This window comes from Mesoplodon bidens (assembly GCF_964165515.1).
Source record: "Mesoplodon bidens genome assembly, chromosome: 11".
In the NCBI taxonomy this organism is placed as follows: Eukaryota; Metazoa; Chordata; class Mammalia; order Artiodactyla; family Ziphiidae; genus Mesoplodon; species Mesoplodon bidens.
In genome coordinates, this window is record NC_138167.1 from 2,497,151 (window position 1) to 2,514,669 (window position 17,519).

General features: G+C 53.0%; 1 protein-coding gene across 1 annotated transcript in view; it reads right to left on the minus strand.

Moving 5' to 3' along the window:
• The window catches only part of IQSEC3 (IQ motif and Sec7 domain ArfGEF 3), a gene marked incomplete at both ends in the record, with an annotated part of 87,989 nt that overhangs the window by 61,005 nt on the left and 9,465 nt on the right, over nucleotides 1-17,519 (minus strand). Inside the window, one exon of the mRNA XM_081250192.1 lies at nucleotides 417-500. Coding sequence (XP_081106318.1) covers nucleotides 417-500 — 84 coding nt within the window. The remainder of the gene's footprint in view (nucleotides 1-416; nucleotides 501-17,519) is intronic.

A 17,519-nucleotide genomic window follows, 5' to 3' on the forward strand; every position in this document is an offset into this window, starting at 1 on the left:
AGGAGAAAGATTAGAGAGAAAAATGCAAATCTTGGATATGAGAGGCAGGATGGGTACTATTACTGATGGGGCACCTTCGGGTGCCAGACAACCCACCGCGTGAGACGTATAGATAGAATCAAGCTAATTTCCCCTGATGTTTAAAAAGGTGATTTTTTTTACAGGCTGCTTAGTGGGAAGGAGCATAGGTTTGGGATTTGCCCAGCAGGGTATCATGACCTAAAAATCGGGAACGGCTCATCTGGGGTCCAGAGGAAAGATGGAGAGATGGAAATACGAGGGAGGAGGTAAAACCAGACAAAAAACCCACGAGACTCGGGAGGAAGAGGCCGAGTAGGGCCCCGGTGTGTGCTCTGCTTGGAGGGGGAAGGACAGTGGGGGTGGGGAAGGGAGGACCGTCCGGCAATTATTCCCACCTTTGGGAGGACAGGTCGGAGCAGGCGGGCTTCTGCTCGGCGTCAGCGGCTGGGCAGCAGAACTGGTGCAGCACGGTCTCATTCCTGAGGGCAGAGCAGAGGAAGAAGGTCAGCACCCTCTGACCCCAAGGCGCTCCTGCCCCAACACCTTGCCCCTGGGTAACACCAAGGTCGCAAACACTACCCAGGGGAGGACGCACAGCACTGAGTCAGTGCAAACACTGCCTCCTGTTTGCAGCCCCCTGACCTCTTCTACTTCTGCGCCCCGATCCCTGCAGCAGGCTCCTGCATGTGACGTAACATTTATTTGACTGTATCTTTTGTCATTATCACGGTTAGCCCTCTGTAACCCTTTCCCCCACTGAGTCCGACCAGCGAGGCGGAACTAGGTCTATTCATCCAAGATGCGCAGAATTGCACGCAGTGAACAGTTTTAAGCTAATCATATGCAGAGATGCAAAGCACTCATAGAGGCCTTAGAGTTGCCGGCTCGATGAGAGATTTGTCTGATGTGGGTGAAGAAGCCGACCGGAAGGTGGAGATCCGGGTTCTGGGGCCATCGCTACAGGTGGCTCGGGTTGTGATACCTGGTTCACCTTTTCTGGGTTTCAGCTTATTTACTAATGAACCACAGGAGTGATTCCCAGCCCCAGCTGCTTACTAATCTCTCCAGGAGATTTTTTAAATTACGGATTCACTTGGGCTGGCCTGGGTCAGGGGAAGCAGGACATTTTATAAGCTCCCGGGTGATTTTTCTAAGGGCAGCCAGAATTGAGAGCCGTTCGACTACACAATTTCCAAGGTCCTTCCGTTGCTGCGAGGCTGGGATTCTAATACCTGTCTTGAGCCACCTTGAGACTTAACACGGGAATTATTTTTGTTGTTGTTGTTTTGGTTTGGTTTTTTTGTCTGTGCTGTGCGACTCGTGGAATCTTAGTTCCGCGACCAGGGATGGAACCCGGACCCTGGCAGTGAGAACGTGGAGTCCTAACCACTGGACCGCCAGGGAACTCCCCTGAAATTACTTTTGGATAAAGCTATCTTGACCTCCTGCCTTCTCCCCTTTGGCAAGCAGTCACCAGCATGAAGTCAGAGAAAGTCAGACCCGAAAGGGCTCTGTTCTGATCAACCTCCCAGGGCTGGGAGCCGCTCCCCTGAGCAGCATTGAGGCAGGTTCCACGTGGTCCTCCCAGGTCACCAGACGCGGCTGCGTTGGCACGTGCAATGGGAGACATAAGCCTGGATGTCTCCAAGTCCTTCCACACCTCAGGCTCGGGCTGGCAGTGTATTGGGGGTCGCAGTCTCTTTTGGGGTTCCTACTGATGGGGTCCCTCAGGACAGTCCAGCTGGGAGAAGGAGTTTGCCTTCAGCCCCTCCCCTGTTTCCTCTCTATCCACCTCCTGCCCATGGGCCTTCTCAGCCTGGGCCAGGGGCTTCCTAATAGACACCCCCCTCGGTGCCTCCTTCTGGGATTAATTTCATGCTACCCACCTCTGACCACCCTGGCCCCCTGCCCTGCCCAAGGTCACCGTCCAAGTGCCTGATCTGGGCAGGTCTTAGCTTAAGTCAGCCCCAGATCTCCCTTCCCTCCACCTCAGAGGAGAACCCACACAGAGGAACCCCAAGAATTCATTCCCGTTAGAGATAAAATTGGAAGAAAAAAGTGGAGCAGTGAGGGGAAGGCACACGTCACCTCTGTGGTATCCTTCCCCCAAACCTATAACCCATTCCAAACGTGGGAGAGCATCAGACAAACCCAAATCGAGGACATTCTACAAAATATCTGACCAGTCCTCCTCAAAACTGTCAAGGTCTTGAAATCCACAAAGAGACAGAAACTGTCACAGACCAGAGAAAACTGAGACGTGATAACTAACTGCCACCACCCATCACAGCCTGTCCAGATGCGAGGCAGGAGGCCTGTCCGCAGAGCCCAGGACAGCTGGCCTGAGGCCTTGCCCCCAGCCCAGCCCCGATAAGGTGCTGGGATCTGTGCTGGGTTCATCAGCCCTCCACAAGCGGACCACAACCCCTGTGTAGTTTCGTCAAGTCCTTTATCTCCCGAAGCCTCCGTTTTCTCACCAGTAGGATAATAGTGAGTCCTTCACTTGGCAGGGCTTTCAGGGGAGCAGAGACAACAGTGAATGTACAAAGCACATCATAAAGGTAAGGGTCATACGAGCGAACGTTTTATTCATTCACTTTTCTGACCCAGGCTTTAATTTCATCAGCTCAAATGACAGAAAGAAAGGAAGAATTTTTCCCCACGAAGGGTGCTCTCTGCACGCCTGAAGGCAGCCAGTGCTGCATTTTGTGAGCACCGAGAGGCAGAAAACGTCCCCTCCACGTAGCAAGAACCTGCTGCTCTCAGAACCGGCTTCTCAGACCTCTGCCCTTGGTACCTAATTCATCGACAGGGAAGATGGCAACCTGCCACATCCCTGCATCCCCGTTTCATTGTGGTGGAAACTGAGGCTCAGCAGGTGAAGCGAATTCCGAAGATGCTGGGCATTCAGGTGGAGGACTTAGAGGCAGGCCTGTTTCCCCTCGCTGCTGGGGAAGTAAAGAAAGGAGGAAAGCCTGTGCTCACAGGCCTGAGTGCAACCGCTGCGCTTTGGGGTGAGGGGCACCCTTCAAGGTGAGCCAGGAACGTGAGCCAGACCTTGGAATCCTACAGCCCCCAACCCAGCCCAGAGCAGGAGCCCAGGAGGGGCCTTCCCGGAGCTGCCATGCTGCATCATTCACCTCGCGGTCTGTGCAGTTCGCAGCCCAAGGCCGTGGCCCTCGGAGATCTGGAACTGAGCAGCCCCAGCAAGTTGGCAATGGAAGGGGGCCCCTCTGAAAAAAAGAACACGACCCATTCTCAGTCCTGGGCTCTTGGAATCAAAGGAGGGAGGCGTATGGTATCCAGGCTGAAAGCTTATTTCTCGGGTACGTAACCCCAGGGCCCCTGACTTTAAGCAGAACTCGGTCCTCCCTGGCTTTAACGATCCCAGGTGCCCCGAGTTGATGAGTGCTGATGGGGTGGCTGGATTGTGGGTGGTTGTGCTGACCCTAGAGCGGGGCAGTCCGGACCCAGAATGAGGGTTTCAGTGTGTGGCTTATCCCTGGTCTTGCTGCCACGCTGGGCTGGGAAGGAGCATGGAGTTCTCAGGGGATGAGAGGAGCAGGCCATCGGGGCATTTCAGGGCATCACCCAAGCAAGATGGGGGGTAAGGCTCTTCCAAGGAGTCAGCGTGGGCCTGAAGGAAGAGGAGAAGCTGGGGTTCATCTGGAAGAGGACCCCGTTTCTTACTCTGAAAGAGCCAGGAAGCGGAGAAGAGAGTGGTGGTGCTGCCTGGGGAAGGGCAGAGACCTCAGAGGCCAGCTGGCTGCAGGGAGAAGAAACACCGAGAGCTGCCAGGAGCTAATGAGGCTGTAGCCAGGCCAGGCTCCGAGCCACGGGAGGCTGTGCACCTACAATTTCCCACGTGTCTATTTAGTTTGAGACTCAGGATTCCACTGCTCGGCCGTCAACACAGCTGAGTAGTTGAGAGGAAGTGATGAGGCATGCGGTGATGCAGTGGGTGAAGTGTATTTCAGGAAAAACAATACAGAGGGTATAGAACAGCTCACTAGACAGCAATAAAAGATGAGATTTGTAGTAGGATTTTGCTACTGATTCAAGAGGTTGCAAATCCTCCTAAGTCCCATGGACTCTCCTTGGTGACGCCTTTGGCCTGCCCCTCGGCTCCTTTCCCGGTTTGTCACCTGGGCTCAGGTTTCCTCCCCTCCTTCTGCACAATGACCTTGACTGTATACTTTTTTTTTTTTTTTTTTTTTTGCGTTACGTGGGCCTCTCACTGTTGTGGCCTCTCCCGTTGCGGAGCACAGGCTCCGGACGCGCAGGCTCAGCGGCCATGGCTCACGGGCCCAGCTGCTCTGCGGCATGTGGGTCTTCCCGGACCGGGGCACGAACCCGCGTCCCCTGCATCGGCAGGCGGACTCTCAACCACTGCGCCACCAGGGAAGCCCAATATGGCTGATTTTTGTAAGAGCACAATATTTTCTCCCCCTTCTCACTTCTTGATACTTCATCAAGAGTCTTGAGAATAATTTCTAACTTCCCTTCTCCCAATGCCCCGGATCACCTAATTATTAACCCCCCTCCACGCAGCAGGAAAAAACACCAACTTTTTCCTTTCCTTCCCTTCAACTGCTAGCTTGGATTTTCAGAGACAAGGTGGCGCGTAACTGAGCCAAAGGAGTCCAGGGGCTAGAAAGCAGGACAATGAGAAAGTTGGGGGTGGGGCAGGAGAGCTGGGGAAATGCTGGCCCTGGGCCTGGGGCTGAGGGTTCCAGGAAGGGCCATAGCAACAGTGTGGAGCTGGGGTTGGAGACCCAGCCCCCTCTCCACGCGGCTGGCCCTGGGGAAGGTCAAGTCGCTGTAAACAAGGCTCTTATCCCTGTCCTGTTTATCTCACTGAGTTATGGGGATTTAGTAAGACTTTGAATGTGAAACTGCCTTGGGAGAAACCTAATAAGCCCTGCACAGATGCACAATTTTATAATGACTATTACTGGTATCAGTCTGAGCCAACGAGGGACTCCGCAGCCCCAGCTCTGCTGCCATCAGAGACCTACCAGGCCCATCACCCCTCCCCCTCCTCCCCTCCCCCTCCTCCCTCCTCCCCCCACCCCCTGCAGGCCCCGGGGCCGAGGAGGAAGGGGTGGACTTCCTTTGCTCCTTGGTGCCATCGGCAACTGCACAGTCCTCCTCAGAAAGCTTTGGAAAGGTCTTAATAAGGCAAGTGATGGATGCCCCAGCAGCCAGGGGCAAAAAGCTACAGAAATGTCACCCTGGTCTGGTAGGCCCGCGGGCTCCAGTGTTCTGCCCCGAGCCTGACGAAGGCTGAAAGCTCGGATGGGCCTCCGTCTCACCAGGCTTTGCTTCTCCTTCCTTCTCTGCTCAGTCTCCTTTGGGAGAGCTTTAAAAGTCATCTAGTGCACATCCCCACCACCAAGGAATAGGGGTTACAGAGTCTGGGAAAAGAGCTGCCTGCCTCTCCTTTCCAGAGAGGTTTCCCCTGAAAACACGCTGCTGGCTCTTTGAACGTCCATATGAACAAGTCTGGTCTTGCGGAAACGCTGTGCTTCTCTCCTGTGCCCTGAGAAACCTCAGGGCCCCCCGCGGCTGCCCCAGGGCCCCCGCCTGAGGTGAGGAGGCAAGTGGAGAAGGCAGGGCATGGACCTTCCACTTCAACCAGTGCAGCTCTGATTTGGTCTGATTATGTGTTAGAGACGCCCATTGGGTTTGATTTGGGGGCTGGGGGAATAAGTTTCCTTGTTTTAAAAAAACAACTGGGAGGGACTTCCCTGGTGGTGCAGTGGTTAAGAATCCGCCTGCCAATGCAGGGGACACGGGTTTGAGCCCTGGTCCGGGAAGATCCCACATGCCGCGGAGCAACTAAGCCCACGAGCCACAACTACTGAAGCCCATGCGCCTAGAGCCCAGGCTTCGCAACAACAGAAGCCACCGTGATGAGAAGCCCGCGCACCACAACAAAGAGTAGGCCCCGCTCACGGCAACTAGAGAAAGCCCACGTGCAGCAACGAAGACCCAATGCAGCCAAAATAAATAAATTTATAAAAAAAAGCAACAACTGGGAAAGTATTCTTCTAAGTAAAAGCCCTCCTCCTGCGATTACTAAGGCTGCTCCATCTCTCCGATCGATTGCAGTGGGCTTGGAGAGGAGCTGCTGGCCGCCCTCCCAGCGGCGGCCCACCCCAGCCCTCCTTTTCTCACTGCCTGGAGCAAGACTCCTTGCGTCATCCTGCCTAACTCCTTGGTACAGCCTTGCCTTGGTTTCCTCATCTATAAATGGGGTTAACAATAGAACTTCTCTAAAGCGTTTTGAGGGTGAAATGAGTTAAGACACACAAGGCACTTACAATAGAACTTGGCACACAGTAAGTGCTTAATAATAAGTGTCAGCTGTTTTTTTTTCCTTTTTTTAAAATATTTATTTATTTTGGTTGTGCCGGGTCTTAGTTGCGGCATGCAGGATCCTTTTTAGTTGTGGCATACAGACTCTTAGTTGTGGCATGCATGCGGGATCTAGTTCCCTGACCAGGGATCAAACCCAGGCCCCCTGCATTGGGAGCGTGGAGTCTTATCCACTGGACCGCCAGGGAAGTCCCTGTGTCAGCTGTTATTAATGTCCCCCTTCGGCCACCCTTGCCTCTCTCACTTCCATCTCAGGAAAGGGGTGCTCCCTCCTCTCCAAGCCCCATCTTCAGGCCCTCTCCTCCCCCGCTGGTCTTCTGTGCTGTCGTTGGCACAGGCTTTTGCTCATCAAATCTCTCATCCTAGAAACACTATGTTTCCCTACAGCTGCCTCCCAGGAAGAGCTGTCTGCTTGCAGGTGCTTCCTTTCACCTTGATCTCCTGCCAACCTGCTGGGACGCGCCTCCTCCCAGGAGCCCTAACAGAGCTTTCCCCAGGGAGCCCCCCAGGGAGTCCCCCAGCGATCCGGTTGCCAATCCAGCGGGACCTTCTCCGTTCCTCATTGACTCAATTTTTCCCAACCCAACCTTCCTTATTTTATTTTATTTTATTTTTTGCGGTACGCGGGCCTCTCACCGCTGTGGCCCCTCCCCTTGCGGAGCACAGGCTCCGGATGCGCAGGCTCAGCGGCCATGGCTCACGGGCCCAGCCACTCCGCGGCATGTGGGATCTTCCCGGACCGGGGCGCAAACCTGTGTCCCCTGCATCGGCAGGCGGACTCTCAATCACTGCACCACCAGGGAAGCCCCAGCCTTCCTTCTTGAAACACCCCAGCCCCTGGCTTCCAGGGAAGTGGTCTGCCCGGTGGTTTTCGTGGTGATCGGAGGGACCCTACAGGGAGGAATCCATGGAGAGGAACGGGGCCGACGCCAATAGCAGCCGGCCAGGCAGTGCTCGTGAGCACCCTGAAAGTGAGCTTTCCAGGGCAGTCAGGCCCGGCCAACCACTGCCACGCACAGAAGAGCCGACTCGGCAAGAGATTTCTGCGCAGACAGATGCTGTTGCTGCTTTCTGACCCGGGGTGGTTTTCAGACACCAGGTCTTGGGCTGGTTCATAACAGCTCTCACCTGTGGACTGTGGGCATTTCCCTCCTCACTAGACTGTAAGCCGCTTCAGGGAGAGACCAGTCTCTGAATCTGATTTCAGTGGAATGGCTACAGGTCTTCCACACCCAGTACCCCTGCCAGGTGGACACTCTCATGGCCCTTACTCACATGGCACATCCGAGGGGCCTCTGCGGAGAGAGAGGAAGCGGCTTGGACTCACTTATGTGCGGGTTTTGCAAATTTTCCACCTAATTCAAACTGCAAACAGCAACCCCATCTCCTTTTCACATTTCCTGAAGAGGGCATCGAGGCATCCCATCCCCAACAGGAAAACCGTCTCTCCTCCTCATTCAGAGTCGCCCATGGAGCCCAGAAGACAGCGGACGCTCAACGGCCTGCCTGTCTGTCTAGGCATCGTGTCCACACTGCCTGCCAGGAACCCCCGGCCACACACACAACACAACGGACTGGAGAGGCAGAGATGCTGCCCCCCATTTCACAGGTAAGGCAGAGGCTGGGGCATGGGGCGGACCGAACAGGAAGCCTGAGTGCCTTTAGAATTAGCTAAACGAGAAAATGTTCAGCTCACAGCCCACGGTCGTAGTAACTAGAGGTCACTCCATTCTTTTCTTTCTTTTTTTTTAAAGAAGATGTTGGGGGTAGGAGTTTTTATTAGTTAATTTATTTATTTTTGCTGTGTTGCGTCTTCGTTTCTGTGCGAGGGCTTTCTCTAGTTGTGGCAAGCAGGGGCCACTCTTCATCGCGGTGCGCGGGCCTCTCACTATCGCGGCCTCTTGTTGCGGAGCACAGGCTCCAGACGCGCAGGCTCAGTAGTCGTGGCTCACGGGCCTAGTTGCTCCGCGGCATGTGGGATCCTCCCAGACCAGGGCTCGAACCCGTGTCCCCTGCATTAGCAGGCAGATTCTCAACCACTGCGCCACCAGGGAAGCCCCGGTCGCTCCATTCTTGAACGAGATGCTCTATTTCCCAATCAAACGGCAAACTCCACATCTTGGGTGTCCGCATCCCTATCCCATGCACCGGACTGGCCACTGATTACCTGTTCAATGTTTGCTGGGCTGAGGGCAGAGTCTGCTTGGGTCTAGTGCATTCTTTTTTTTTTTTCAGTGATGCAACACAACGTTATCAACTATGCCTTACATCAGCTTCTCAGACCTTATTCATCTCACAGCTGAAAGTTTGTACCCTTTCACCAGCCTGTCACTATTTCTCCCATCCCACCCCCAGCCCCTGGCAACCACTTTTCTACATTCTGTTTCTATGAGTTTGACGTTTTTTTCTTTTTAAGAGTCACATACAAGTAATACCATGCAGCATTTGTCTTTCTCTGTCTGGCTTATTTTGTTAGCATAACGCCCTCAAGTCTGTCCATGTTGTCACAAAAGGCAGGATTTCCTTCTTTCTCGTGGCTGAATAATATTCCACTGTGTGGAATATATATATCTCACATCTTTATCCATTCACCCATTGATGGACATTTAGGTTGTTTCCATAACTTGGCTATTGTAAATAGTGGGGCAATGAACACGGGAGGGCAGATAACTCTTCCAGATCCTGCTTTCGCTTTCTTTGGATAAATACTCTAAAGTGGAATTACTCAGTCATATGGTAGCTGTATCTTTAATTTTCTGAGGAACCTCCATACTGTTCTCCATAGTGGCTGCACCAATTTACCTTCCCACCAACACTGCAAGAGGGTTCCCTTTTCTCCACATCCTCACCAGCACTTATTTCTTGTCCTTTTGATGAAGACCATTTTAACAGGTGTGACGTGGCATCTCATTGTGGTTTTGATTTTCATTTCCCTGATGATCAGTGATGTTGAGCATCTTCTCATGTGTCTATTGGTCAGTCTGTTTGTCTTCTTTGGAAAAATGTCTATTCAGGTCTTCTGCCCTTTTATTTTTTTTCTTTTGATGCGTTGGGTCTTAGTTGTGGCACCCTGGACCTTCGTTGAGGCACGCGGGATCGTTTTATCGTTGTGGCGCATGGGCTCTTCGTCGCAGCATGCGGGCTTCTCTCTAGTTGTGGCACGCGGGTTCCAGAGTACATGGGCTCTGTAGTTTGCCGTACGCAGCCTCTCTAGTTGACGCACAAGAGCTCAGTAGTTGTGTCAGGCGGGCTTAGTTGCCCCGCAGCATGTGGGATCTTAGTTCCCCGACCAGGGGTCAAACCCACATCCCCTGCATTGGAAGGCGAATTCTTTACCACTGGACCACCAGGGAAGTCCCTTCTGCCCAGTTTTTAATCAGATCGTTTATTTTTTGCTATTGGGTTGTATGAGTTCTTTACATATTTTGAATATTAACCTCTTATCAGTATAGGATTTGCAAATATTTTCTCCCATTCGGAATGTTGCCTTTTCATTTTGTTGATGGTTTCCATGCTGTGCAGAAGCTTTTTGGTTTGATAGCCTCCCACTTGCCTCACTTATCACATCTGTGAAATGGGGATAATACCTTTCCATTAGGATTGTATGGAGAAAATGAGATTAGAAGACATACATAAATGCCTAGTGCACAGCAGAAATTAGTACGTGGATGTTGAAAGAAAGACAGAATAAATGAGTGAAGATCAAATGGTTGTGGGTTGCACTGCGGGGCTCTCTCTGCAAGCTGCTCTCCCTTTTCTGCCCCTTGAGCCCCCTGACTTTCCTGCAGGGGTGGATCACATTGCTCCCTGCTCAAAACCGCCACCCAAACAACTTCCACCCCACAAACCCCTCTGGAGGACCCTCTCTCTCTCTCTCCACCTTTCCCTCCTATTCTTTGAACATGTGTTTCTTCCAGCCCCAGGACATTTGCACAGAATGTTTTTCCCTCAGGTCTTCCCATGACTCTGTCCTTCACTTTATTTCTCTGCTCAGATGTCACCGCCTAAGTGAGGTCTTGCCTATCAAGCTCCCTCCTCCCAGTCACCCCCTTATTCTTCCTTAGAGTCCTTATGAGTGTATATATCCCTGGGTCACTTTTCTGGTATAATGTCTGTCTTCTCCTCTTGAATGTGAGCTCCAAGATGGCCGAGTCTTTGTCTGACTTGTTCGCTGTGAATCCCCAGCACCTACAGCAGAGCCTGACAGGCAGTAGGTGCTCAATAACTACTTGTTAAATGGATGTACAGATAGGACTCCGGCCCTTGAGTAGCCTAAATAAAATCTTCATCCCTAAATAACAGTAATATGCTCAGCTTCCCTCTCTCCACATTCCTTTCTCCCGTACAGCTCAGCTCATCAGCTCAACATATTTTCATTTTTTTTCCCAGCCCCCAGCGAGCCGATTCAGGCTGATCTATTCTGATGGTCCTTGAGTGGGGAGCTGCGTCGGAATCCTGAGAGCTTCCTTTAGAGTAGGTGTGGCTTCCCTCCTTCCCTTAACCTCCTCCTGAATGACAGGCTCCAGGGCGGAGGCCATTTGGACGCATGTTCCTGCAATTGTTCCTGCAATCGTCTGCAGGAGGAGAGAGGCTGAGAGCGATGACCCCAGAATCACACCCCTGGGTTTGAATCTGGACGCTGACTCACGGTGGTTGCTTGAATGAGGTGGGGGGCGGCGGCAGTTCCTGACCCTCTTGTGCCTCACCCCCCAACCGTAGAAGTTATTGAGACAGAGTGTCCTACAGAGTGAAGTAAGTCAGAAAGAGAAAAACAAATATCGTATATTAACGCATGCATGGGGAATCTGAAAAATTGGTATAGACGATCTTATTTACAAAGCAGAAATAGAGACACAGACACAGAGAACAAACACATGGATACCAAGGGGGAAAGGGGCAGGGTGGGATGAACTGGGAGATTGGGATCGATATATATCTATTGATACTATGTATAAAACAGATAACTAATGAGAACCTACTGTAGAGCACAGGGAATTCCACTCAGTGCTCTGTGGTGACCTAAACAAGAAGGAAATCCAAAAAAGAGGGGATATATGTATACGTAGAACTGATTCACTTTGCTGTACAGTAGAAACACAATATTGTAAAGCAACTATACTCCAATAAAAATTAACAAGAAAAAGAAGTTCTTGAGACATACATTGAGATAAAGTTTGTAAGGCACTTAACACAATGCCCAGCCCACAGTGAGTGCAAGATAAAAAATTAGCTTTCATTAAATTATTATTACTTTCCTCCAGGCAGTGAGGCCGTGTTCCTTAGTCTCCCTGCAGCGTCCAGCGTAGGGCCTTTCCTGTGGACGGCCAGTCCCCGCAGTTGGCTGAGACAAACATGCCACCGTTGCTCCCACCTTCAAGAACACTCTTCTGTCTGGAACCCTCTCCCCCCTCCAGGAACCACCCCATTTCTTTCCTCTTCTTTCCAGCAAAATTCACCGAAGAGTTTTCTACACTCACTTTCTGCAGCCCCTCCCATTCTGTCACCTTCTAAACTTCCTTTTATAGAAATTTCAAACATACATTTTTGCCAGTCTTCTACCCCCATCTTTTTTGCTGGAGTATTGTAAAGTGTACCCCAGAAATAATACCATTTCACCCAGAATGTACCTCTAAACAGGTAAGAACTTTGAAAAGATATCACAGCATCATTATTATAGCTAACTAAAGTAACCATACTTCCAATATCTGTGTTCAAATTTCCCTGATGGCCTTAAACATGTCTTTTCACAGTTGCTTCATTTGAATTAGGACCTAGTCAAGGTCCACACTTTACCCGAGGTTGATTTGTCTAAATCTCTTTTCCCTTCTCTCTTAAACCCACACCAATCAAGCTTCCGCCCTGCCCCTTGCTCTACCCAAGCTGTGCTTTTCAGGGTCACCAATGACCTCTGTGCTGCACAATGGACTCTCCTCCCTGCTCACCCTCTCCAGGAGGTGACTCTGCTGCACCGTCCTCACTGAGACCCCTCTTCGCTGGGACACCACGTGGTTCTCCAGCTGTCTGCTGCTCCCTCTTTGGCTGTTCTTTCTTAGCTCCCATCCCCACCTCTGGACACCGGCGTGCTCCAAGGCTCCACACCGGCCCTCTGTGGTCTTCTTTTCTCACTCCTTGGTGGTGTCATCCAGCCTTGAGGCTTTAAAAGCCCTCCCAAATTTTTATCTCCAGTCCATCCAAAGAGCTGCCAGTCCTCTCCAGTGCACGTCTCACAGGCATCCCCAGCTTAGCGTGGCTAAACCTTTACCCCCTCAGATGTCCCCATCTCATCCTTCCAGTAACTTCAGTCCAAACTCTTGGGCTCAGCCTCAACTCCTCTTCCTCTCACACCCACATTAATCCCGCAGGAAGCCCTGCTGGGTTGACTGTTTATCCCCACTTGCTGCCATGGCCTCTCGTCCAAGCTGCTTCCGTCTCGTACCTGGACTTCGCAACCACTTCCTACCTTATCTCCCTGCTGCCGGCTGGCTTTCTTCTTCCTCAAGTCTATTCTCAACCCAGCAGCCGAGGTCCCTTTGAAGCATTCTCTGCTTAAAACCGTCCACTGGCTTCCAGTTTTTCTTAATGTGGAAGCCAAACTCTTCACAATAGGTTCCAAGGCCCTATCAGTGTTTCTCAACAAGAAACGCTGGCATTTGGGGCAGGAAAATTCTTCCTTGCGGGAATGGTCCTGAGCACTAGAGGGTGTTTGCTGTAGCCTTTGCCCACTAAATGCCAGCAGAGCAATGCTTCCCCCCCCGCCCCCCCCCCCGTAAACCTGCCAGCCACTGCGACAGCTAAAGCGTCCCTATGCGCTTCCAAACACTGCCTGGTGGATTTGGAAATAGCAGGTGGGAACCTCTTACAAGATCTGCTGCAGCCCTGCACGCTCCCACCCTCCCTCCACCCCACCAAAGTCTCTGACCCACCTCAGACCACTCTCCCTGCGCTCCCTCTGCTCCTGTCTTACCTGAACAACTAGACAGGCTCCCTCCCTCACCTCTGTGCTGCGCCTGCCTCGGCCAGGAAAGCTCCTCCCCCAGATGGCACAGGACCCCTCCTCCAGGGCATTTCTCAGGTGCTCTCTTAGCTCTCCAGGAGGCCTGCCCAGGGCACCCTGTCTGAAATTGCAAATCCCTTTATTCCCAGGCCCCCTTGCTCTGTTTTATTTCTCCCCAGAGCACTTATCCCATCAGATGTACTCTATGTTTTCATTCTTATGTTGTTTATTTTTTTGTCTATAAGCTTCCTGAAGGGATGTGGGGTTTTTTGCTCACTGCTGTACCCTGGTACCTGGCACAGTAACTGTCACACAGCAGCTAATCGATAAATATTTGTTAAGTGAAAGAAAGAAAGAATACAGATGCCGTAAGCATATACTTATGCAGAGAAGAAAACAAGCACTTTTAAGCCACAGGAATGAAGAATTAATTTCATCATTAGCAAGGACTGGAGTGTGCTCAGCCCGGGGTGGGAAGTAGGGGAAGAGGCGATGAGAAACTCTGTTTATTAGATCAGTTAAGGAAGACTTCCTGAAGGAGGTGGGGCTGTAGGACTCACTTTCAGCTCATTTTGAACCAGATTATAATATCCTGGGAGCTCCCCCAGCCCTGAGGACTGCAGACAACTCTTCCAAGCCGGAAGAGTGGTGAAGCGTTTTCAGGTAGGGAAGCCCGCTCCCTTAATCTTATTTCTACCGCAATTTACCAATGTCTGTAGGAGGCTCCAGCAGCAGGTCCGCAGCTGGAGGGCCAAGTTCAAATGGAGCCCCTGGGTAATGTCTGCCTACCCATCCACCACCCACCCCACCCTCAGAAAAGCCCACCCCAAATGATTACACAGAGGCAGGCTACCCAGAGCTTGCCTTCTACACGCTCAGCAGAGGAGAAGAAAGGACCTAGATTCACAGCCACACAATGGAATACTTTACAGCTATTGAAAGGAATGAGACAGCTCTTTTTATACTGAATATGGAAGGATCACCAGGATAGATTATTATTAGGGGGAGGAAAAAGAAACACAAGATGCAGAATGGCATATAGTATACTACCATTTGTGTAAAAAGAAACATACACATATCTAAACAAGTATATATATATATATATATATGTGTATATATATATATATATATATATATATATATATATATTTGCTTGAATATACATAGACTGTCCCTGGAAGGATGCACAAGAAATTTCTAACAGTAGTTGCTGGGGACAGCGGATGGGGGTAGGGTTGTGGGTGAGTGGGTGGGAAACAAGGGCGGGGAGACACTTTTCACTGAAAACACTTGCATCTTTCAAATTTTGGACTATGTCGAAGTATTACCTGTTTGAAAAGAGTAAATTAACTTTTAAAAACAACACAACCAGATTAACAAAATGAAAACCGAAGGAGCCATGTGAAAAGTTCAGCTCTTTGGGTGTTAAAATGAAAGCCACTTGCAGAAGTACAAGTGGCCAGAAGTGGAAGGACAGCAGAAAGAGCCCAGGGACTTTCATTGACCTCTTTTGACAGGTCCCATCTGTGTGGCCCGGGGCCGAGAAAGCCAGTGGGTTCCTAGGTGCCATCCAGAGCCAGGCAAGGTCCAGAACCTGCAACGCTGGGGGGAGGGGGGAGGGGGGAAGGGGGAGGGAGGGACTCTCCTTGCCCCCACTGGCCGAGCCATACCTCCTGGGCCACAGGGCTGTCTCCAGCTCCTGTGTTCTGAAAGCTAGAAGCCAGTGACCAGGTGGGCAGAGACACCCCCAGACCCACGTGGAGCAGAAAGTGTAGGCGTCAGTGTGCTCACCGGAAAGAAAAAGAGAAAGAAAAGGAGGCCAGGGAGGGGGACAGGCTGTCAGGGAGGGAAGGAGGAGCCCTGTTCGGAGCCCTCGGGAAGCCTCTGCCTTCAAAAATCACTTTCTGGCCCAGTTCCTGCCAGAGGGGTCCCCAAATAACTGCTGTCCTTCGAGTTCCCACTGCGCCAGGCGCCTGGGTTGCTCGGTGCTTTATTGGCATCAACTCTGAATTTTCACAGCGGTCCTGGGAGGTCATCACTAATCCTACCCCCATTTTACAGACAAGGAAGCCAAGGCTGTCATTGCTGAGAATCACAGTTAGTACAGGACCGAGTCAGGGTTCAAACCCCAGGGCCACCTTCTGAACTACTATGGTTACCACAGGCTGGGCCAGAACTCGAAGATTTGTATTTGTACAGAATACACATATAGATATGTAAGGCTAAGACGGAGCTGGGATTCTCTGGCCAAGGTGACTCGGGTACAAGGAAGGCTAGGGAGGTGGATGCTCGGTAGAACTGGACCTCCGTGACACCACCCTGACCCGCACCTCTTAGCCGCCCCCGCGGCTTCCCCCAGGAAGGCGATGGCCCTCCCCCGCAGCCCGGGCAGTGGCCCACGGAGGCCGGGACAGGAGCGCACGTCCGCCCGGAGCGCCCGCACCCTCGGGCAGCGGCCCGGCCTGTCGAGTCTGGGGCGGGGTCGCAGCCCGGAAGCTCCTCCCCCGGGAGGCGCGCGTCTGGGATGCTCCCAGACGACGTGGGCGGGCGGCTCGCCAGGCTAGGGGGGAGGGCCGCGGGGGCGGGGGGAGGGGAGCAGCGGACCCGCGAGACGCGCCCTCCCCACCCCCACGGGGCCCGGGCGCGCAGTGGGGAAATGGGGGGCGGGCAGCGGCCGCGCTTCCCGGGCGCGTGACTCAGCAGCCGCCACGCCGGGATGGGCGCCGGGCGCGCGGCTTCCGGGAGCCGGGGTGGGGGCTCACTCTGCCGCCCCCGCTGGGAAGCGCCGAGGGGCGCGTGGGCGGGTAGATCCCGCGCCGCCCGCCGGCCGCCCGCCAGGCCGCCCACGCAGCCGCGAGCCCGGCTCGTTGGGTCCGCCCCCCCGGAGCCCGAGGGATGCGCCGCCCGCGGAAGGGCTTCCCCAGGCTCCCGGCGAGTCGCGGGGAGGAGGGGGCTGCATCCTTAGCGCCCCCCTCCAGCTGTTGACGCGCCAATGTCCAGAGGGGGCCCCGTGGAAATTCCTGGGAGGCTGGAGCTGGAAGCCCCTGCAGAATTCACCCCGCCCTCCCCGACCTGCGGGGCCCGGCCGCCCTACACCCGGCCCCAGGGTCTGTCTCCTTTGTTTTCTCGAAATGGAGAGTGGATTCTGAGCTCCCTTCCTAAGGCTCTTACCATTTGGAAGTCACTTTGCCCATCTAAGGTAAGTGCTTTCTGCTGCAGCAGCCTCTGAACAGCCCTGCTTTGCCACAGACTCAGTGAACTGAGGGCAGAGAGGGGCCCAAAGGTGGGCAAAGACTGATTGTCCCCGTTGGGCAGAGGGGACACCAAGGCCCAGCGAAGGGGGAGCGGTTTGCTGCAAGCTCACACTTGGGGTCTGTGAGGGTGGGCACAGCAGTCGGAACTCCGGAGTCCTGGCTTCTGGGCTCAGTCTAGCTTCTGGGCTCCTTCCCCACCCCGATCCAGTGCTGTGCAGCACGGTACCTTCACCTGCCTCTGGAATTCCCTTTGGCCCTCACCCACGGGCTCTTATGAGTTGAGTAGCTCCAGGAGTGTCCAAGACGCCCAACCAGCCGGTTTGGAAGCACCAGGGCATCTCCGTTTGTAAAGACCAGGCTGTGCACTGGAAGCGCTGAAACTAGACGTAGGCAAGAGATTCCCAACTGCTCTGCAGAGTTTTTGTTGCTGTTGCTGTTTTAAATAATCATTGTGTTGGATTGATGTGTTGAATGAAAATTGTGGTCGTTTGGAATCATTTATCACAGAAGAAATGGTGGAATTCCCTTGCCTCTCTGCTGGGATGGGGAGTGCATTCCTGACTGGAGGCAGGGGGACAGCTGGTTTGACCTGACTTGTCCAGCCCAGAGAGGTCATGAGTGCCAGTCCCTGGCCACAGGTAGGCCAAGTCGGGTGCAGGGAAGATCACGCTGCAGCTTGGCATGCATCTTGCTGCTGCTGGTACCTGACCTTCCAAACACAATGTGTCACTAGACCCCCAGATGTCTCGCCCCTACGCCGCCCACCGTCCAGGCAGCCTTTTTCCCAGGAGCTCACAGCCTCCAGAGGCCAGGTCTCCTACACCAGAGTGAGGGGTAGAAAGCGGGGCGTGGAGGCACTGTAGACTCGC